This window comes from Heloderma suspectum, chromosome 4 (genome assembly GCF_057233095.1).
Source record: "Heloderma suspectum isolate Gila_16-S chromosome 4, 16-S_ref, whole genome shotgun sequence".
Lineage (NCBI taxonomy): Eukaryota > Metazoa > Chordata > Lepidosauria > Squamata > Helodermatidae > Heloderma > Heloderma suspectum.
Window position 1 is genome coordinate 174,468,537 of NC_139461.1, and position 22,549 is coordinate 174,491,085.

The 22,549-nt window shown below is 45.1% G+C and overlaps 1 protein-coding gene across 14 annotated transcripts in view; it reads left to right on the top strand.

Moving 5' to 3' along the window:
- Positions 1 to 22,549, top strand: part of RGL1 (ral guanine nucleotide dissociation stimulator like 1) — a 187,979-nt gene that overhangs the window by 156,812 nt on the left and 8,618 nt on the right. For all 14 annotated transcript variants that reach the window (XM_084851354.1, XM_084851346.1, XM_084851351.1 and 11 more), the window contains 10 exons: positions 213 to 325; positions 3,450 to 3,665; positions 4,640 to 4,743; positions 6,382 to 6,466; positions 8,721 to 8,810; positions 12,354 to 12,440; positions 12,994 to 13,026; positions 14,843 to 14,964; positions 18,708 to 18,797; positions 21,789 to 21,975. In XM_084851354.1, the coding sequence (XP_084707480.1) occupies positions 213 to 325; positions 3,450 to 3,665; positions 4,640 to 4,743; positions 6,382 to 6,466; positions 8,721 to 8,810; positions 12,354 to 12,440; positions 12,994 to 13,026; positions 14,843 to 14,964; positions 18,708 to 18,797; positions 21,789 to 21,975 (1,127 nt within the window). The remainder of the gene's footprint in view (positions 1 to 212; positions 326 to 3,449; positions 3,666 to 4,639; positions 4,744 to 6,381; positions 6,467 to 8,720; positions 8,811 to 12,353; positions 12,441 to 12,993; positions 13,027 to 14,842; positions 14,965 to 18,707; positions 18,798 to 21,788; positions 21,976 to 22,549) is intronic.

Below are 22,549 nucleotides of genomic sequence, written 5' to 3' on the forward strand. Positions count from 1 at the left end.
AGAGCAGAGCCATTCTAACTTCAGTTAGTTACCCAGCTTGCCCATGTCTTTCTCTTTCCCTTTCCATCTTTCAGTGGCTGAAACCATAAGCTTACTTTTTGTTCCAGTCTAGTTTTCCGCACAGCAGGGCCCCAGCTTCAATTGGGTCTCCATGAAATAGGATCAGTAGGTGTATTGTGTCAGTTCTCACAATATTATTATATCCTGCACAGGTGGGATTCATGACACCCTTGCTGTTGAGGGAAAAATGGAGATTAGTGGATCAGAAGAGTTTTCTTCTTTCCCAGAAGACCTTGTGGCAGAACAGCTAACCTACATGGATGCTGTAAGTATATATATATTTGTGTGTGTGTGTGTGTGTATGTGTGTGTTTATATATAGCTTCAGACTGTGATTCTGAAATGTTTGGGTTTTTTGTTAAATTTATATTCTGCCTTTCTGCCAAATTGTGCTCAAGGTAGTTAACATCAAAATATAAAATAATGTTCTAAATCTAAAAACACGTAAAACATAAATAAAATCTATCAATAAAAATAGACCCGATTAAAACAATGTCCAATTGAACAAACTGTGATATTTATAGTGGCTATAGCAGTAATATTTTGCGTCCAAAGGCCTGACTTTCTCATCTGGTAGTCCCTTCTACTGAGGCCTTTGGTTCCTCAGACCTAATTGCAAGCACTGCTGTCATTTCCTTTGTTTTACTTACCTCTTCGTAATGAGGACAAGACTGAGTGCTCCTGCTGTGTACTAAAATACAGGTAGAATTGTCCCTTACTGAAGCTGACAGCATGGTGAAGTGGGTTGTTTGATTGCTTCACCACATGTTGCCCAGTGTGTGATAAGGTGACTACATATTTTTTTCCCCAGTTGGCAGAGCTGAAATAAATTTGCCCCCAAATTCTCCTCTGAATTCTCTGTGACTTTTGCTGGTGAATATTCTCTTGAGCATCCAGCAATTATTTTGTGGTGGCTGGATTTATACTCGGTGTCCGCTTCTGACAGCCAAAGATTTTGCAACAGCAAGTCAACATTTGACAGTATCTGTAAGTGGGAATGCAACTGACATGTAGCAGTATCTGACAAAATATAGATGAATTTCAGTGTCAAATTTCAGTTCCAGCATTCAGATGTCTAATATCTACCTGAAAATTTTTAGCATCAAAACCAAACTTCCTGTGTTTGAAAATGCGTTTACTTTCAAAATTCTACAAAATTTCATTTTAGTTGAACGGTGAAGCAATTCAGAGGCTTCTTAGACACTTTTACATATTCTGTAAAGATCCACTCAAACCACACGTCATCACATAACAGAATTTGTGTGAACTGGCCCTTTGACTCATCTGTAATTAATTATTTAATGGCCACCAGTGCCATGATGAAGCATCTATTATATGCATCTTGCATGGTGTTAGCAGGCATAAGTTTGTACTACGTTACTATGTGCCTTTCTACACACTGGAAGCAAAAAAGGGCTCAAAAGAGTTGCAAAACTATGCAGGAAAGTAAGAGCAGATGTATATTACCTTGGCTAAATTCAGATGTAATGCCAAACCATGGTTTGAGCTGACAAACATACAGGCAAACCAAGATCTAGAGCTGTTCATCTGCTTTTGTTTTACATTTGCTCAACAGTCCTGTTTCAATGGTGATGCTGCCTTTGGAGGCAAAGCAACAGGCATAACAATGGTTTATCAGTTCAGACACCATGCCAAACCACGGTTATCACAAACCATGGGTGACAAACCCACTTCAAACAATGAGTTTCTGATTCTAGTGTTGCAACCAATTGTAAACTATGATCTGTCAATTTATACATTGTGCAAACCGTATTTAAGCTTGCTTAACCACGGTTTGAAGTTGAGCCAATAATCTTTAGTTGCAAAACCACTTCAAGTAAAACTTTTCCCCAGAGAAATTTTCTTTACAAGCAATACAGAGCAGGCAGAACTCATTCATTATTCATGGCTAAAAACCTCTTCATGTCCCTGAAGATAAGGCAGTACATCTGCTCAAAGCCATGTCAAATATGGTGACTGAAATGGTGACATTTTAGATGCACACATAACAACTGTGACATACAAATTGGATCTGGATTGAAGAGTCAAAATTTCCTGTGCCCTGTATTGCCAAAATACTGATGGGCAGAAAACTTGAGAATCGGATTGTCAGTATTGGCTATGGGTAGAGTTTATAGCTCTTCTTGTGTCCTGGTCTTGAGCAGGAAAGAGATGTTATGTTGCTTTCTTTTGTTCTGTTGTACTGTTTTAGATAATGTCTGAGTGCTCAATCGACGATCAAACTACACTGATGCACGGCCAGCTGAAAGCATTAAAACGTTTATGAAATCAGACTGGGTATTTATGAAAGCAGACTGCAAGAAGTGTGGTCTGCTAATACAGGTTCTAAATATTTATCTGATTCCATACAAAACAATTTGGTCATCCTTCTCTCGGCGTTGATGGATGGAACTAAAATGATAAATGGGATCCCAGCTGCTGAATTACTATTTAATTGATGATATCAAATATCAGAAAGCTCCCAGCTTGGCTATTAGATTCCTGGTTGGCTTTGTAGAATTTTTAGGAAATATCTATTTCCCAGCAATGGAGTAAACGAGAGGAAAATGGCTGAGAAAAATAGAATAAAATCAATGGTGGCAGTCCAGACTGGTGTTTGGCACTCTAGTTCCCACTGCCAAAATCCAGTGCTTCAGATCGCAACAAAAGGACTGTTGATATTCTGAGGGTGAATTTGCAGGGAAGAGCTACACCATATATGTACTAAAACCATAATCCTAAAAATGAATAGTGAATATATGGAGCATGGATTTGTTTCTGGAGACAGGCATGTCATAAATACTGCTTGTGCTCTCCAAGTACTGTTTTTTCTAAAATTTCACTATACAGCACTACTTCCAAGGAGAGAGAGAGCTGCAGCTAGTGTGCCTTGAGAAATAAAGACTCTTAAGAACCCAGTTACTAGCCAACCGAAGAGACTGCCTGCTGTCTCTTCACATGATTGATTGCTCTGGCTTTACCCCCTTCTAACCAGCCTCTGCTGAGGGTGGGTAATTCTGCTGCATCTTTGCATTCAATCACTCCCAAAGAAGAGGCATGATAGAATTACCTGGCTTCAGGGGAGGCTACCTGTTGCATCTCTACCTGAGTCACTTTTCTGGGCTCACCTCCTTCCAATTAGGGGGTATGCCCAGCTTTAGTGGCTTGTGTTGCAACATGGAGTGTGGGCAATTTTTTATCCTGAGTACTCCAAAAGTAAACTGTTTGGGGGGGGATGTGTCTCCATTTTTAAGTTCTGGGTGTGTGGGGAAAGTGTGCTTTGGTTGTCAGAGTTTTCAGAAAGCCTGCTGCACAGTTGTGCATTTCATCACAGTACTCCTACTAGGGATTAAGAAGACTCCTCCTGCACTGATGTCTTCTGTGTTCTAGAAACTCTTTAAGAGGGTGGTGCCACATCACTGTTTGGGCTGCATCTGGTCCCGGCGGGATAAGAAAGAAAACAAACACTTGGCGCCCACCATCAGAGCCACCATTGCACAGTTCAACGCAGTGACGAAATGTGTCATCAGAACCATCTTGAACGGCAAAGAGCTGAAAACACAGCAGCGAGCCAAGATCATAGAGAAGTGGATCAATATTGCACATGTAAATACTGGTTGTGTTCTGTTTGTCTCCCCGGTCTTTAAAACTGGGGGAAATGGTGTGTGTGTGTGTGTGTGTGTGTGTATGTTCAGTGCAGGGTGCATAAGTTGCTTGACAAAAATGGGGATAAGTTAACTAATAGAGGGTGCCATCCTATGCATGTCTAGACAGAAAAAACTCCCACAATTCCCAGCATTCCCCAGCCAGCTGTGCTGGCTGGGGCATGGTGGGAGTTGTGGGACTTTTTTTCTGTCTTAACATGCATAGGATTGCACTCATGGTATATTGGAAAATGCTGATGAAAATCTTATAAATTGACTTCTAAAAGCACAATGTAATAATTTTATAAATTCTGAAAAATGACTAAAGTGCATATGTATTTTGTCAGGCAACAGTTGGTAGGGTTGGGATATATTTCCTTTTTTGTTTGTCAGGATGCATAAGTGCCATGGTTCTTCTAACCTAATTCTTTTGACCAGTGGAAATACACTGTATTTGAATTTGTCAACCAGTTAGTTTTGCTTCGGGAGTAATTCCTCTGCTTTCCGTGCCCAGGAGATTCTGTGTGAAGAGTGCTGTGTAACCAGAAAGCTTTCTGGGAAGATAGCAATGTCAATATGTTTTTGAGGAGATGATCTTAAGTTCCCTTTAGCTTGGCTGCAGAGGTCCCTTTGCTAACATTTTACCTAGGAAAGCTGGAAACTGTAAAACTGAGTCTACAGCATCACTATCAAAATAAAAAAAAAGAAAAAGTTAAAAGTGAAGAAAACAAGAATAAAGTGCCAAAGCCTATATAAAGTATTTTCAGAGGCTGGGAAGGGCAAGACAGATTTTTGTAAGTGCTCAATATTTGTTCAGGTGTTTTTCTAGCAGTAAGAATTTATAGCAGCTGCAGTACCCCTAAAACAGGAAATCGCCCATCGGTTTGTAATACTGATATTTAACCCTCTTCTGTTTCTTAATCACTCCCTTTGCAGGAATGTAGGATCCTAAAGAATTTTTCTTCTTTGAGGGCCATTGTTTCAGCACTACAGTCCAACTCCATCTATCGGTTAAAGAAGAGTTGGGCGTCGGTCGCAAAGTAAGACTTTCTCCCTTTCTACCATATTACTTGGAATGGAAATAACCTCATTCACAATTGTTAGTTTTGCTGATCCAGTGAGTGCCTGTGGGCCAAAACAGACATTATGTTAAATGCTTTTCTGTCAGCGACATCTTTTCCTTCCATGTTTACTCTAGAGAAGAAACAGGGCCCCCAATCTGGAGCTTAAAAGCCTCCCTACCCCCATTCTAGGGTCCTGATCTGAATCAGGTGCCCTGTGCCTTCTTTAGAGTAAACATGGAAAAAAGATGGAGCTGCTAAATAGGAATTTAAAATAACGTCTGTTTGGCCCTGTGGTATTTTGGGTCTGGGATCCTGAATAAGAAGTCTTAGACCCAGTTCCTGTACAGTTGATGGTGGGTGTAACAGAGAGATGAGGAAAGGAAAGGTGGTCAATAGCCAGAGAGAGCAAGACTGCTATTTAGTGAGCAAGGCTGACCCAGGAACATCTATGTTGCTGGATCTAGCAACCTATCTAGGCTCCTAATAGGCCTAATAGGATCTAGGCCTATTAGGACAATAAATTTTCCTCAGTGGTTGCAACTGGTCTCCCTGCAGTTCCCTCGGCTGGCCAGAATTTGGGATTGGGGCGTACAAATTGCAGCTCCACCCAATTGAGGAAGCAAATGGACACCGCATCAAGAAATCCATGATCAGAACCTATATATTTTTCCTTGCAGGGCAAATAGCAGCTTTGTTGGTAGGGTGAGGTATTTTCATCAGGAAAAGTTCACGAGAGTAAGATTAATCCACACCCTCATCCAGTGGCAGTGCCAGAATCAGATTCCTTCCCCCTGCCCTGGTGGGTGCCATTTTCTTAAAAGTTTACTAACATTTCTTAGAACAGGAGACCTGATTAGGGATCTCCCCATATCACATCCTACTGTGTCCTAAGTACAGCCATGGTGCTTTTCTACACGAGGCTATTAATCTGCTGCATCTACTTTTGGTTTTGTCACAAAATTGAAATCTGAGCTCGACATGAAGAGGGTTTCCTTTCCTGCTTTTCTGCTTCTTAACCTCTAGGTGGCACTGTGATTTAGCAGAGTAGCGCAAATGCACAAGGGGAACTCATGCTTTCTTTCACTTTCACAATTAAATGCTGCATTTTCCCTGCTCTAAAAAAACTCACCGAAAGTGCCATTTACAAACAGAAGTGAAACTGGAAGGTCAGATCATCTAAATAATCTGTAAACAACTGTGAGTAGGGAGTGAAGAATGCACGGTAAATGCCTCATGTAGAAAAGCTCATGCGCTCATGTCCTGCCAAAAAGGTAGTAACACCTCAATCTAATCACAAGCAGTCAAGCAAATCAGTGCAAAAATTGTGGGTATTGCATGCTATCTAGGTAGGTGTGAGGCAGTAGTCAGTGGTCATGGTACACATCAGCATGAGCAATGTTGGGAAATATTCATCATGATGTCTTGGAAGCCAAATTTAGATGGCAATATAAGACACTGAAGTCCAGGACATCTGAGATAGCATTTTCAGAGCTCATGTCCTGACAAGAAAGCAGTAACACCACAATCTAATCACAACCAGCCAAGCAAATTAGTTTTTAGTTTGTTTTAAGATGCTGGAGAAACTCAAATTCATTCAATTTTTCCTCTGTGCAGGGATAAAATGTTGATGTTTGAAGAACTGTCAGAAATTTTCTCAGACCACGACAACTATTTGACAAGCCGGGAGCTGCTCATGAGGGTAACCTTCACTTCTGGGTTAGCAACTGGGGAACGGACAAGTGGAGCACCAATACGTTACTTTTTAAATCCTGCGAGCGCTGCTCTGTGCTTTTTCTCTAAATGACCTTTGACACATTGGCATGCAACTTACAAGAGGATACTGGTAGAAGTCCTTTGAACACCATGAAACTAGTAATAGAACTACACAGTGGTGCTGGAAATCTTGGGGAAGCAAACATCTGCATGTGATCATATGTATATGTTTTATCCGCCAGTCTCTTTTCTTCTGTTTGGACGTTTCTTCTATTTGGTCAGGCAACTGCTAGCAATTCATAGGAGGAAAGGTGAAATAGGGGTTGCTGTTATTTTGTCACTCAATTAAAAAACCCCACAATCTCAAAAATAAATCAAAGTTGCATATGTTAGCAGCAGTATCAAAACTAGCAACTGCCTATTTAAAAGAATCTAGTGCCATACTTGGGAAGGAACTGGAACCCCGGTCAGCAACTCGCTTTGCTGGATAGCCACCTTGAGAAATTGGGGTGGGGTTTGGTGGACCAAGGTATTCTCCCCAATGTGGCCTCCTGGTAAGTCCTGTTGCCCCCCTCTTCACGTCTGGATTAGCAACTGGGGCACTTCTAAGGGACCAAATTTAGCTTAGGGATCAACCGTGAAAAGATATACCAACAATTAAAAGGTAGAAAGCCAACAGGGTTATGGGGGCTATTCAGTACACATAGTGTCATATGTATAACTGCTTTGCTGCTGGGTAGAAATCAGAAACTGTAGTTGGTGCAATGAGCTCCTCACTCTAGGGCAACAAGGTACATATATGATAGATATAGACGTAGTGTTGTGGAGGACAAGGGTCTTGAAAGATGAGGGCATCATATTGCGGAAAGGGGAAATGATCCCTTAGAAAGGACCAACCTATCAGCTCATGTATTTATATTCTCTCATGCTGAGGATAGTGTTGGTGTTTTCATAGGGGGAGAGAGAGAGAGAAGTTTGTTATGTTGACCACATGGTGATTTCCCATGGTTGGTTGTTGGGTTGTGAACTCTGGGTTGTTTGTGGTTAACAACCCATAGTTAAACCATATTACAGGCTCCGCACATAACAACAACCCACAATTCAATGACAACCCAGCCTATACTCAAGCCATACTCTGGGTTGTTGTTACGTGCGAACCAGGTCTCTGTGTGTGGAAATACCAGGCCCTCAAAAGTAATATAGTACTTGAAACATACTGTTGCCTCCCAGCCCGACAAAAGCTCTGAAAGTGATTTTGGGGTGGTTAAAAAAATCAGGAAGACAGCCTAAAGGGAAAATGTTCTGAAAATGGATGACTTCAGTTACGTTAATTATCCTTATATTGTCAATGTACAGATCGTGACAAAGGGGCATTTCTAGATAAGATAAATGATTGTGCTTTAACAGCAGCAAACCAGCCAGGGAGGCGGTGGGAATTTTAGATGAAGAAGGTGTGAAAGGAGGACTGGGTGACTGCAGAGAGGATAAATGAATTTTTTGCATCCGTCTTCATTGTAGAGGATGTTGGAGAAGGACCCACATCTGAACCATTGTTTTCAGTGAGAGCATCTGAGAAGCGATGTCAAATTGCTGACCCCTGCAGTTGCAGATAAAAGCAGCCTAGGGAACAATGGCAATAGGTTAATCAGCCTGTGCCAGAGGATCAAAAAGTGTTGTGAAATATGGCTCCCATTCATAAAGTCATTAGGAAAGGGGGCTCCAAGGCCTGAGCTGCAGGAATGTAGAAACAGGCCTTTTCATTTCCTGACTGTCTCTTGTTAGTCAGCAAACCAAAGCTATTAGTCATCGTATCCCAATGCAAGCGTATAAGAAAAAACCTGAAGTGTTACGTAACAGGGGAAAATGTTTACTAATAACACATATTTTAGGGACAAGATGTTGAAGAGTGGGTGAAAGCCCATTAATTATCTAGAAGTGAGAAGGCCGTGGTCCAGATGTGTTTGACTTGGAGAAGACTGGGGATTGGTGGCACTCTTGAACTGGCCCAGAAGGATTTTGCAAGCAAACTTTGCTTGTGGCATTTTGAAACAGCCGTTCTTCACGGTCCCAGGAAAAACAGAAGCTTGAACCTTTTGTTTCTATTGTCTTTTAGTATTAAGATGAACCACATGTTTTCTGGACTTGAGAGAAGGGTGTATAGTTTGCAGTTGGTTCAGGACATGTTTGCAACCCTGCTCAAGTAGCCTTTTCCATTTCTTTCCCTTTTATTCACACCACAGGAAGGAACATCTAAATTTGCAAATTTGGACAGCAGCGTAAAAGAGAACCAGAAGAGAACTCAGAGGCGGCTTCAACTGCAGAAAGATATGGTGAGTATTCTCCCTTTAATTTTCTCCATGTGAGAATCAGGATATTAAGGGTCCAGATCAGATCAGACGTTGCGCTTCTCTAAAGAATATGAAAACAGAGCTGTTGCAGAAACAGATCATTTTGGCAATCACCTAGTCTTTGTGCAAACATCCTGGTTTCAGTTAGATGAAATGGGAAACCATGATTTCCCAGTATGTTAGGGGTTCAGAAACTCTTCCAGCCCAAGGGCCAAATAGAGTCATAGTATAGTAGAGTTGGAAGGGGCCTACAAGGCCATCGAGTCCAACCCCCTTCTCAGTGCAGGAATTCAAGTCAGAGCATCCCTGACAGATGGCTGTCCAGCCTCGTCTTGAACGCCTCCAGTGTGGGTCAGCCCATCACCTCCCTAGGTAATTGGTTCCATTGTCGTATTGTTCTAACAGTCAGGACGTTTCTCCTGATGTTCAGCCAGAATCTGGCTTCCTATAACTTGAGCCCATGATTGTGTGTCCTTCTGTGTCCTGCACTCTGGGACGATCGAGAAGAGATCCTGGCCTTCCTCTCTGTGACAACTTTTCAAGTACTTGAAGAACGCTATCATATCTCCCCTCAGTCTTCTCTTCTCAAGGCTAAACATGCCCAGTTCTTTCAGTCTCTCTTCATAGGGCTTTGTTTCCAGTCCCTTGATCATCTTTGTTGCCCTCCTCTGAACCCTCTCCAGTTTGTCTGCATCCTTCTTAAAGTGTGGTGCCCAGAACTGGACACAGTACTCCAGATGAGGCCTAACCAGTGCTGAGTAGAGGGGAACTAGTACTTCCCAGGATTTGGAAACTATACTTCTATTAATGCAGCCCAAAATAGTATTTGCCTTTTTTGCAGCCACATCACATTGTTGGTTCATATTCAGCTTGTGATCTACAACAATTCCAAGATCCTTCTCGTTTGTAGTATTGTTGAGCCAAATATCCCCCATCTTGTAACTGTGCATTTGGTTTATTTTTCCTAGGTGCAGAACTTGACATTTATCCCTATTAAATTTCATTCTGTTGTTTTCTGCCCAGCACTCCAGCCTATCAAGGCCACTTTGAATTTTGTTTCTGTCTTCCAGGGTATTAGCCAGATTTGGCTTTCAGGTCTGAGGTTCTGCACCCTGCATATACCTGAATGAGCCTGCCCATGTTTTGGGTTCACACCTACGAGGAGATCTAAAGTGTATGCTTTTAAACTGACTGCAGTTCCTCTTGACATCCAAACTCAGGGACTGTACTTTGTTTAAACTATGGTTTGAGAACAAACCAGGATCTGAAACCAATCAGTTGGAGAACCAGTCAGAACCAAGATTGTTCTGTGCTGTGGTGCAACTTGAATTTGACTGGAAGTGGGTGACTGATCATATTCAGTCTATGTTTGAATTACACCAGCCACTATTGGGAGGTCCACCCCTTGCCTTTTAAGTCTTTAGGCCATTAGGCCTCTGCTGTAGTACATTCGAGTTCAACCTGTGTTTGCACAAGTGTGGATGCTTAGGAAGCTTATCAAGGGGTCCTCAGTGAGAAGATCAGAAGTGGCAGGCAAGCTTCTTTGGAACAGAGCTTTCCCACCACTAATGGGTGTGTTGTTCACACAAGGCAACAGTGAGACCAAGTAGGTTTGGACAGTGTGCGCCATAGATTATCCCTTCAAGTCTTCAGAGGGTCCTCAGCAGACAAGCTAGTGTGGAAAAGGCTCCTTCAGGATAGAATAGGAGAAAAGCACAGCTGTAGTGTGCCTCTCACTGACTCCCCACAGATGTCAGGTTCTGCCCCTTCCTTGTAAAAAAAAAAAAGCCTGAAGATTACTTTTCCTGTTCTCCAGGTGCTTTTAGATTGTGCTTTGATGATTTCCCCTTCAGGTACTATTTTCCTCCTTTGAAAGAAAGGCAGGGTTGCTTGCATTATATAAGGCATCCTAAATACAATGTTGGCAGGACAGAGGGAGGAGACTCACTGTTGTGATTATCTGTTACTAATTTAATAATTACTTTCTTTCTTCCCCTGTGGAAGTCAGAGGCTAAATTCCCCAAGCTAAAACTGGTATGACAGGGTCTATCTCTTATAGCAGGATTGGGGGACCTCTGGCCCACAGGTGTTCCTCAGCTGGCCACAAGCTCGTTTTCCTCTTCTCTCCGATTACTGATTGGAGATAAGAGGGTGCTTAAAGGCTTCTTCTGCAGTTATCTCCAATTGGAGATAAGAGGGTATTTAATGGCAATTAACCTTTAAATACCCTGCATAGCATTGAACTGTTGCTTTTACAAGCAAGGGAGCTATTGCACTAGGGCTTATTCCTGAGTAGACTTGTTTAGAACTGAGCAGTGTTTTGTATGTTTGGTGGGAAAATGTTCAAATGAGTAAGAATTACATCTGACCTGGCCCACTTTGCTTTCCTCTGTCCTTGGCCCTGCCCCTTGACCTTAATCCTACCCACTGCTGGAATGCAGTCCCCGAGACCATACCAAATTGGCATTCAGTTCCTGGGCTGAAAGAGGTTCGACACCCTTGTCTTATATTATAAGGTTCATTGGGTCAGTTAGTTTACATTTTATCTAAATGCTGCTTCCATGAACGACGTTGCTCAAAGAGGCAAACAACCATGAATTATACAGTAGAAGAGGAAGAATAAAATGAGCAAAATAAAAACACATGTACCAACTATTAAAAGAGAACAGCAGCCACTTAAAAAGTTAGAGCCTTTCTACATGAGGCTTTTATTGTGCACTCATGATTTCTTGTGCTAGTTTGCAGGTCCTTTACATGATGCCATCATCCTCCAGGGCCTCTCCCGAGCTTTGCAACCATTATTGTGTTTTTTTTCCTAATAAGGAAAGTCTAGTATTTCTTCTGAATGGCATTATAGAAACCTAGGGTAATTGCGCAATTCCACTATACCACAGCCTCACCTAGTGGTGGTGTAATGGAATATAAAGAAAGGAAGAGAAGCCCTTCCCCTCTCCCCAAAAAATACACGTAAAGAAGCCGATCTTAATCCCGCAAAGAATCTGGAAGCAGAAGCCTCAGTAAAGGTGCAGGTTAAAAGCCTCATGTAGAAAAGCCCTTAGTTAAAAGTAGCCTTGCTCAATGAAAAGGTCTTTTAACCAGTCAGTGAGGTGGCCCAATGAACTTCCCAGGGGAGGTCAGTCCACAAGAGAGGTGCCAGCACAGAAACAGCTCTGCTACATGTCCTGTCAGAACATGCTTTGTGCATAGACAGCAGCGCTTCACCAGCCAGACTCAGAGCGTGGGAACACTTTACATTCCTCGTGGGAAAAGCAGCCATCTGTAAGCCAGGATCCGACTGCTGAAGAATTCTGAATCTCCTGCAGAAAGAGGCAGAGGAACACAGGAGGGTATTAGGCAGACACAGATAGGAAAGAACTCAGAATGTGTAGCCGAGCTCTTAAGAGGGCAAGAAGGTTCATAGGGAGAATGTATGCTGGGCCCAGGTCATGTAGGGCTGTGAATCTGGCTCAGAAGCCATTGAAGCTGGGCTGAGGACTGACCCGCTTCCACTCCTATTCTGTGCAGGGCCTAATGCAGGGCACCGTTCCTTACCTTGGTACTTTTTTGACCGACCTGACAATGCTCGACACAGCTCTGCAAGACTACGTGGAGGTAGGTTTGCACAACAAGCCCGTGCATCTGCCTACTGGCTGTGAACAACAGCGTTCCCAATGGCCATTTCACTTTCCATTATATGTTTCTTTTGCATCTCCTTAACCAGGGGTGCACAGCCTTTTGGGCCCTGAGGGCTGCATGTGATGCTGACTCAGGGGCCTAACGCACACACATAATCACACACACACATACACACACATCTCAGTGAAACTGATACAGGTAATTCTTTCCTCACTGCTAGCAGCAGCAGGGAAAGAGCAATCTGCATTAGGATTGCTGGGGGTGGAGGGGATTTGGTGGTGACGGCGGGGGGCAGGCAGAGCAGCCTTGGAGGCTACAATTGAGACCTTGGGGGGGCACAGGTGCCCTCCAGATGTAAGATTTAGAAGCACCATCATAGAAATCCAGGCTTGAAAGAGTTGGCATTTTGAAAAGCAAAGGGAAGCTGTAAACCTTTTGCTGTCCCTGTTAAAACTGTATAATTGTTAAACTGTAGATGTATAGAAGCATGGGTTTTGAAAATTGTCCTTGTATCCTTTCTCTCTTACAGGGAGGGCTAATAAACTTTGAGAAGAGAAGACGGGTAAGCTTGCTTTTGCTTTCCACTGTTCACTGGCATTTTAATGATCCACAGCTCATACTCTGGGGATTTAATTTCTTGGCTTCAGAAGGATGCATGAGATGACGCAACTGGATATATTATAAAGCTGCCTTCCTACTGGAATTGTGAAGCAGAAGGCCTCCGGGGACATAAGGTGCAGCTGGGAAAGGGCATCTCCTCCTAAGACAAACTTGTGCAGGGCAACTGTGCGCTTTCCCCTTCCTCCCACCTGCAAAGAAAAGTCTCCATCTGCCGGTGATTGATATCATGGGTTGTGCAGTGTAAGGAAGCTTTCACTGAAAACGTCTGGGACATGCCTAGAACATAGTACTTTGGGAGGAATGGGGTTCTGATACTAAAAACAGACTTTAGATCCACCTTCCCCAACCTGGTGCCCTCCAGATGTGTTGGACTACAGCCCACAATATTATTTTTGTTTATTTAAAAGATATATATACACCCCGGGCGCAACACATTTTGGGTGGCCTTGGTGCCTGACCCAAAATTGGTCATCACCAAGACATGCACTTAGGGATGTCCGTTGCTATGAATTCCTGTTCTTCATTGGCTCGACGGAGTTCTGTGGCGTGTACGACTCGCTTTGCATCTGCAAGCCAAGCTGTGCGCTACTCCCTGAACTCCCTGATCTTTTTTGTGCATTTGGGATGGGGGAAGGTTCTGCAGTTCGCACAAATTTCGGAGCAATTTGTGCAAATTCAGCTGTAATTTGTGCAAACTTGGCTGTAATTTGAGCAAATTTGGCCATAATTTGTGTAAATTGCTCAGAAATGTGCACAAATTGCAGAATCTAACCACCCTGGAAAATCCGTGAACTGGCCCAACTCGCTGCAGATTGAGTTGGGCATTGCAGTGGGAATCGAAACGAAGTCCAGAGAGCTGAGCCTAGGAAAACCCGTCGAACTCCACCCCCCAAATGGATTTCTCCGACATCCCTATGTGCCCCTGCCCCAAGGGACAAGGTCTTGCCCCGACCTCATGAAGTGTCTTTGAAATGCAGTGGGACATAGAAGGACAGGCAGCAGTATCTCTGCTGTTCCCCTGCAGCTCGGATCCAGTGAGGGCCAGTAGAAACGTGTGGCCTTTCTGTGCCTCTGTGCCTGTTGGGTGATTGAATCCCCCTCTGCACGGTAGGCGCAGAGGTGCCTTGGCACCTCCACCATCCACCTGCAGCTCAGAACCAGCAAGGGGCAGTGGAGGCTTGCGTGCATCCTGTGCTTCCGTTGGGCAGTTGGAGTTCCAACCACCCCACAGACGCTGCGGCAAGCTTCCATGCCTCTGCCCATCCCCCTTCAGCTTGGAGCTAGAGAGGGAAGGCTGAGTTTTGTTTTGGTTCTCTCTGCCTTGCATCCAGCAAGTGCAGAGCTAAAACAAACCGCTGGCTTCTGCCCGTGTTTGGAGCTGGGGAGGGGGCAGGGATCATCTGCCCTCCCCCTGTAGCTGGAGTATTGGGAGGGAGCCTTAGGCCCATATTGATTTCCAGAGCCTGGCTGATGTCTCGCCATGGCCAGGGGGTCAAGTGAGATTGCTGAACCCCGTATATAGCACCTTTCGGCAGAGCTTCCAAAGCAAGGAGTGCCCCTCAGGTCCATTAGTTCAGCTGAAACTGTAGGGTTTGGGTGCTTTTCAAAACTGGATTGTCGGCCATTGTAAGCAGAGGTGCTGTACAGCCTTTAATACCTCTAATTGCCCTGCATCTGTCTGCCGCTGCTCTGCAAGCAAGTCTGTATTTGGCTTTGTTTCCTCATTAGGATTCCCGTTCTGTTATTTACTTTCTCAGGAGTTTGAAGTAATCGCTCAGATTAAGCTCTTGCAATCTTCCTGTAATAGCTATTGCATGACTTCAGAAAGAAAATTCATCCAGTGGTTCAGGAAACAGCGGCATTTAACAGAGGAGGAGAGGTGAGATGAAGCTTTTTCTATACAATTAACAGAGGATGTTTTTCAAAATCCATCTCTCTCTCTCTCTCTCTCTCTCTCTCTCTCAATCCATCTGACATAATGGAACAAAAGTGCCTTTAGAAATCACTGTTGAGAGTACAGGGCAGGACAAAGAATTCTGAGATGTGTGGTTATAGGGCTGGATCCAGGAACTGCTCTCTGTGAGAGGAAGGGCTCTGTTTGTGGAAGGTCCCTCTGCCCAATTTTGGGGGACCCTTCCCTCCCCCCACACACTACAGCTCACCCCCTTCAGCAGGGTCTCCTGACTCTCTACCTATCGTGTTCAGGAGGCTAGAGGAGCTGCCATGGGAAGGAGGGGACAGGAATAGGGATGGACAGACTCATCTCCGTCCAGGGTGGGGGGAATTCAATGAGCTCCCCACCCCCAGCTGGCATAGCCCAGACCCCCTCGGCCAGCCTCCCTGCTTGCCTCACCCGCCCGCTGAGCCACCCCTCTTCTCCACGCCGAGGACTCTGGAAGTCAAGCCCTTGTGCTTTATGTGCACAAGGGCTTGACTGCCGAGTCCTTGCACGGCCAGCCCCCACTGCTCTCACCTTGGCCTCCTCCAGGGCGAGAGCACAGGGGTGCCACCGAGGCCCTTCTTCCCTAACAGCCAGCAGAGGCAGGATGGGTCCCAGCACGGCCAGCCCCCAGCACCAGCACCTCTTGAGGAGGCCAGGGCGAGAGCGCTGGAGTGCTGTGGCACTCCCAGCCACTCCAGGACACGTGGTGGCTGGGTACGTCAGTGCCCCTGAACTTGGCAAGCGGGGTCCGGGAGGCCAGATAGGGGGGATTCCATGGGACGCCACCCCCTTTTTGGACTCCCACGCCATCCCTAGGCAGGAAAGATCACACCAGCGCAATTGATCCAGTGTAAATCTGGACCCAACCCATTCCGCTTGCCTTGCTCTTATATGTATGTCTTTGTACGGAGGGGCATACGTATACACTCCCCACCTCAACGAGTGTGCCTGCAGATGGGCGGGTCCTAGCACTAATCATCAGAGGGCACCGTACGGCAATTCCATCTTCTTTTCCTTAATGAATTTTCTGTAGTAAGAAAAAGGGTGGAAGAAGCGGTGAGAAAACCAGGAGGGTTACAAGTGGAAGATAGCATTGTCTGGACCTTCCATAAAATTCTGTGAATGACACAGGGTGATGGTCCGATAACAGCCTCTTCCAGTAGAACCAAAAGTGGTGAGCAGTTCCAGGGGCAGTGCTACAAGGTGTTGTTTGGATGAAAGAACCCTGGAGCCTTATAGTGGCTTTGTAATTGCCTGTTTTATTTACAAACATATTGAAAGCAAGTAGATATTGCTGCAGCAGGCAACAAAACTACTAACCCTGTATCAGAGTCTCAGAGAACAACTTGTGCAGCCGCTACAAGGCTGTACTCCCAGCTCCTTTTCTCATCCTGTTTCAGCCCGTATATCCTGGAATTTCCAAGACTGCTTTTATAGCACTGTTTGTGTGCTGTTGTTGTGGTTTTGTTACCTGTCCTGGTGGGAGTGGCTTCACTTGCAGAACTTCCGTGATAGCCAGTCCCTTGGTGGGGGGCAGAGCAATTAGTATGTCCTCCATTTGTTGCTGTCCTTGATGATGGATCAAATCCACCAATTTAAATGTCTTTGAGTTTCACTTTCTTCCTGTGCATCTCTGCGTCTATGAAGAATAGGATTTGTGGGTAGGAACACCGCCCTCACACACGCACGCGCCCTCTTCCTTTCTCACTTGTTCTTGCATGGCTACCTAGCAAAACAGCCCCTTGCTGCTGCCATCACTGAGGAAAGAGCAGGAAATGAAAGAAGGAGGAGAGGCATGGAAGGGCAGCAGCAAGGGGGCTTTGTGCTGGGCGGTACCATACAAGAGCAGCCCCCCCTCCTTTTCCTTCTCCTTTGTATTTTTTTTTCTGGCTACTTTTGACTGTGGTTGTAGGGTAGAGCAGAGCTCTTACATTACAAAGTGACACCACTAGGCTCACATGACCTTTCAATCTCCTCCCGCAATCAGAACACTGCAGTTCTGCGTGGCACGCCATCACGTTCCAAGCATGGTAGATACTGCGCTGTACTCATTAGCATGTGCCTCAGTGGAAACTATCGTGTTTCGAAAAAATACTGCCACAGCGCTGACTCACACACGGAAGGGGCTCTAGTGTAGATCCATCCCTGGACACATTCATGTTCTTTTATTTTCCAGATGACTGTATTGCCCCGGCTGTGGGCTTTGAACTCTTAATTTAGAGGTGCCAACATAATGATAAATCAGATCCAGGTTTACTTACAAGGAGCACTTTATTGAGTACCTTACAGCACATGGGCGTACCCAATGGTTGGATCAGACAACTTCTCTGAACCCAGAGCCATGGGGTACAATGGGTTTTATACTACACATGTTAGCAATGAGGCAGCATGACCGCAGCAAGCACCCCCTAGCGTTCATTCCCAGCATGATGGAACTAACAGCATTTGGTTCTCAGCACAGCCATCTGCAGCTTTAAGGTAAACAAACTTCACTTGCCAGGCACGTCTTGATTAGATACTGTGCCCATTAGTATGGAATGTGCTAGGCCGCGCTATCAGCCCTTTGACTCATCTTCACATGTTCAGAGGCTTACTAGCAAGGGAATTGCACTAATAATGAACTTAAGTAAGGCATTACGGATCTCTAGGCCCCTCTAATACTACAGGTGACTTGGTTACGCTCCTGGATCAATACAATGACCCAGCAAGGTAATATCTGTCGATACTTTGTGACCATCAGCTTAGCTGAGAATGTCCAGCCAATATCTATAACAATATGCAACCCATATGTAGCGTGCATTTCACTATTGTACAGACTTCCTTTACCTCTTATTCTTTTCTGTGTTCCTTTTAGCTTCAACCAGCACGTGCAAAGCTTTCCTTTTCCCCTCCATGTTCTCTTCCCTGTGGTTTCCTGTTTTTATTTGGATGGTGAACCTGCAAGCTGGGATGTGTTCTTCTGACTATGTATAGTACCTACTGCAGCCTTTCCCAACCTGGTGCCCCCCAGATGCATTGAACTCCAACTCCCATAATTCCCAGCCAGCATAGCCAATGGCCATGCTGGCTGGGAATTATGGGCGCTGCACACATTTGGAGGGTACTAGGCTGTGGAAGGCTGACCCAATACATTTTAGGTATTTTAAACGAATATATTAAATGAAGTTAATGGGTATTGCATGCACGCACACACACAGTCAGTGATGCCTTGACTGGAGCTTGTCTCTTCCTGATACCAGAATATGCAGCGTGGTTCACAGGTTACTTTGAGCATTCCTAATCTTGCTAACATGAATATCCACTGCCCGTGGGGTTAAGATAGTGTGGTTATGTACCTCCCTGGCTCCCATTTAAGCTGTGCCTCAGAGAGGGATAAGCCAAAGATGCATCCTGTTTTGTTCTGAGGAAGTGTTTTTTATCCCACTCTCAAAAGTAATTGCTAAATGCATCTGTGTAGCAAAAATAAAATGCGGCTCTATTTATGCAACTTGTCTCAAGTAATTAAATAATCTTTTTAATGAGAGTAGTTCCTTATTGTTTAACTAATGCCTACACCGGAAGTCAAGCATCTGCTATTGTTCAGAGCTGGCAGCCAAAACTTTGCTTTGATTCAGGGATTTTATTTCACGTTAGCTATATTTTATGCTGTCTTAATCACAAGGTGGCCTCTAATTTTACAGCTATGCCCTTTCGTGTGAGGTTGAAGCAGCTGTCGACACAACGACCACATCACCGAAACCTCGAAAGAGCATGGTGAAGCGGCTAAGCCTGTGAGTGTGACGTGAGGGGTGATGGCTTTGGGTGGCTTGGCATGAGGAATGCCCTAAACTACACTATAAGTCATCAAATGCTGGTGAAAATGTTTGCTTTCCCCATCACAGCAGAATTTCTTTCTTAAAGACACTTCCAAATTCACATTCTCCCTGTGAAAATGGAACTGCCCGATTATTGTGGCAAATCCGTATCAAGGGGGAGTCGGCTGATGAGATTTATAGACAGTGTGATTGTTGCTTCCCTCCCCCTCCAGTGTAGAGGTATGAAAGTTAGGGAGCAATCCTATGGCCGCTAGACAGCAGCTAGATGGCCATAGGATATGCTGTTTTCCGGAAACCAACCTTGGAGCCCGCACTCCGAGTCTGGTTCCTGGAAAACCAACCTCCCCCCATGTCCGTGCTGCCGCGGAGGCAGCGCAGAGAAGCCCCGTCCTCCGCGCTTGGAAGAGGAGCATGGAGCGGCTGCAAAGGGGCATGGCTGGAGGTGTTCCAGGGCGGGGAGAGCGGAACTGCGTGTTCAACACATCCTATTTGTCATACAGCAGCCTCCTCTCCTGCTTGGCCCCCCCACGGCTAGACAGCCGAAAACAGCTGTCTAGCAGAAAAAGCAGGGCAGGAGAGGCGCAGCAGGAACGATCCCCCCCCAGTGCTTCTCCTGCCTTGCTTTGGATAGGCGGTCACCTCCGAGTTCGGAGGCGGCTGCCTATCTAGATAAGATTGCGCCCTTACTCACTTTTTGTTCAGCTGTTCCATTTAAAATATAATATACCTTGTGCCTGTCTAAAGGTGCAATCCTAGGATTCCTGAGGGTGTCCCAGGAGCTATAGGACTTTTCATATCTCTGAGGACAGAGAAAGAGGGTGAAAGAGTTCTGCCGTCAGAGAGGAAGATCTGACCTTGAAAGCCTTGTACCTGTGGTGGTGAAAAGAGCACTTCTCCCAGGGCATACCTGGAGAGGTGATGGATCCAAAGCCAGACACATCCCCAGAATGGGGCAAAACCTAAACAAATCCTGGAACCGAGATAGTATGTCACTCCCATGGGAGGAGGAAAGGTTTTGTTTTTGTTTTTTTAAAAAATAGCTGTAAAAGGTGGTTCTGCTGCCTTGGTTTCTCCTTCACCCACAGGACTGCTCTGCCTGGCTCAGAAGGACTTACAATATTTTAAATTGTACAGTTAATTTTCATTTTGATTACTGAATACTAAGGCTGAGATGCATCCAGAGTCAAGCACTTTTAGATCCTACTGCTCTACAGATGTACTTAACTTCTTCAAAATCAGAGACTTAAAAAACCAGGCTACAATATTAATTAATTAATCAATTAACGTTTTGTGCACAGATTTAAAAAAACAAGGTCCCCTTTTTAATTAGGCACTGTCCTCAAGATTCTCCCTCACTTTTGGTGAGTCTTGAAGAGAAAGAAAAACGATGCCTCCTTATCTACAAGTCTTCGCTTCACAACACATATTTGAGCAAGTGCTAGTTTTATTAGGGGAATTTATCAAAATCTCATTTCAATATCATGCTTAGGGTGCAATACTGGGAGTTGTAGGAACTTTTCCTGTCTGACCATGCATAACATTGCATCCTTAAATGTACAAGTAAGGGCGCAGTCCTATGGGGATAGTCGGTCGCCTCTGAACTTGGGCGCGGCTAACTATCCAATGCAGGGTGGGCAGAGCACGGAGGGGATCCTCTCCTTTGTGCTCTGGCCTCCCTACATTTGCGGCTAGACAGACGATTTTGGCTGTGAAGCTGAGGCGCATTGGAGCAGGGCGGGGAGACTGGACAGTGCATAGGAAGCATCATAATGACACTTCTGTGGTCCCTCCCCGCCTCTGGCAATGCCCCCTTTTCTCCCACTCCACGCTGCTCTGACAAGCGCAGAGCTGGGGACAAACTGCACTGCCTATGAGGTGGCAGGGTATTGGGCTGGGAGGTGGTTTCCTGGGAACCGACCTCAGAGCCCTGGCTCTGAGCTCAGATCCCAGAAACTGAAAAATCCTATGGCTGTCTAGACACTGTCTAGCAGCCATAGGATTGCGCCCTAAAAGTCTTCTCTTCCCCTTTCCTCATGTATTACTGGTATGTTTTCTGAAAACTTTCCCTCTCATTTGAAAGGAAATCAAAAAGTGGAAAACTAAGACATTCTGAGAAGATTAAAGCATGCCATTTATAATAATAACAGGCGACATGATACTTTTCATTAGGAATCTTGGTATTATGCCCATGGAGATTTAATCAGGATATATTTGAAAAATAGAACATACAGCAGGGATGGGGATCCTCCAGCCTGTGGGAGGGCCTCATCCAGCCCACAAAGGTTCCCTGCTGCCTTATCTCCAATCGGTGAGTGGAGATCAGGGATTTCCCTTCCTCCTTTTCATGCTGTAATTCGGCTTTTTAAAAACCTGCCAATGGAGGCTTTTTAAAGCCTTATCACAGTTTGGGGGCATGGGGGGTCACTGTGGGGGAGGGAAGGTCTAACACTCCCCTCCCCAACACTGATACCTCCCCCTGAAAATCACCCCCCCCCCCATGGGCTGCACCATGGCTTTTAAAAAAGCCTCCATTGGTGCCAGAGGAGGATTTTTTAATGCTTGATTGCAGTGGGGGTGATGTGAGTGTAAGAGTGTGTGTGTGTGTGTGTGTGTGTGTGTGAGAGAGAGAGAGAGAGAGAGGTCTGGGCGATCACACTGGGGCTGCATGCCAGCAGTAGGGTGGCCCTGGGGGCACTGCTCCACCCACTCTGGCATGCAGCCTCCGACGGGGTTGCCCAGAACCAATTCAGGCCAAGAAAGGGTCCCCACCCCTGATATACAGAAACAGTGACATAGAAAAATAGAACTAGGAATGAAACTGCTACTACAGTTGCACGAAGAGGGAGCTGTGTACTGAATCAGGTTCTCTTGGGTGGCATGTCATATCTCTATTCCCCACCTGCACCCTGCACCCCTTTCATTTGCTGCTGACCTGTTTTGGGCCAGGTTATTTCTGGGATCTGACATCATCACCAATAGCACCCCTACCAAAGAGCAGCCCAAGTCCACACCAAGCGGGAGCTCTGGCGAAAGCATGGATTCCGTCAGTGTCTCATCCTGCGAGTCAAACCATTCTGAGTCAGAGGACATCTGCATCACTCCCACTGACGCTCCCGATGAGCCCCAGAAGAAAGTATGTATTTGTAAATATCTGCAAAGAGCTGTTCTTAATTTCTGGGAAGAGACACTGGGACTCAGCAACAAATAGATTACCCCTGGGGAAAGTATAATGCTTTCATTTTTACTAGCTGTAGCTGGGTTTCTAGCAGGCCTAAGTTATAGTCCTAAAGACGTGTGCTAAAGGCTCTCCTGCAGATGAGATAGGAGGCAGAGCCCTGCCTGCTTAAAACTAAGCAATAGGAGTGCTCTCGCCAAATAATATATATATATACCACCATTGCCTGGCCTGGCTTCCAAAACAACTTTGGATTTGCTGCCATCTGCTGGCCTGTTTTTCTTAAATGCAGGTGTAATGGGTGTGTAGTTTATTTATTATTCAAGAACTGTAAATATATAGCCGAAGACACAAATGTGTCTTGGGCTATATATGTATTGTTTTATTTATTTGTTTGTGATATTTATATACCACTAAATATAATAAAATCCCTAAGCGGTTACCAGTTGTATCTCTCTCTCTCTCTCTCCCTCTCTCTCCCTCTCCCCCACCCACCCGCCCGCCCACACACACCCACATGCACCCAACATTT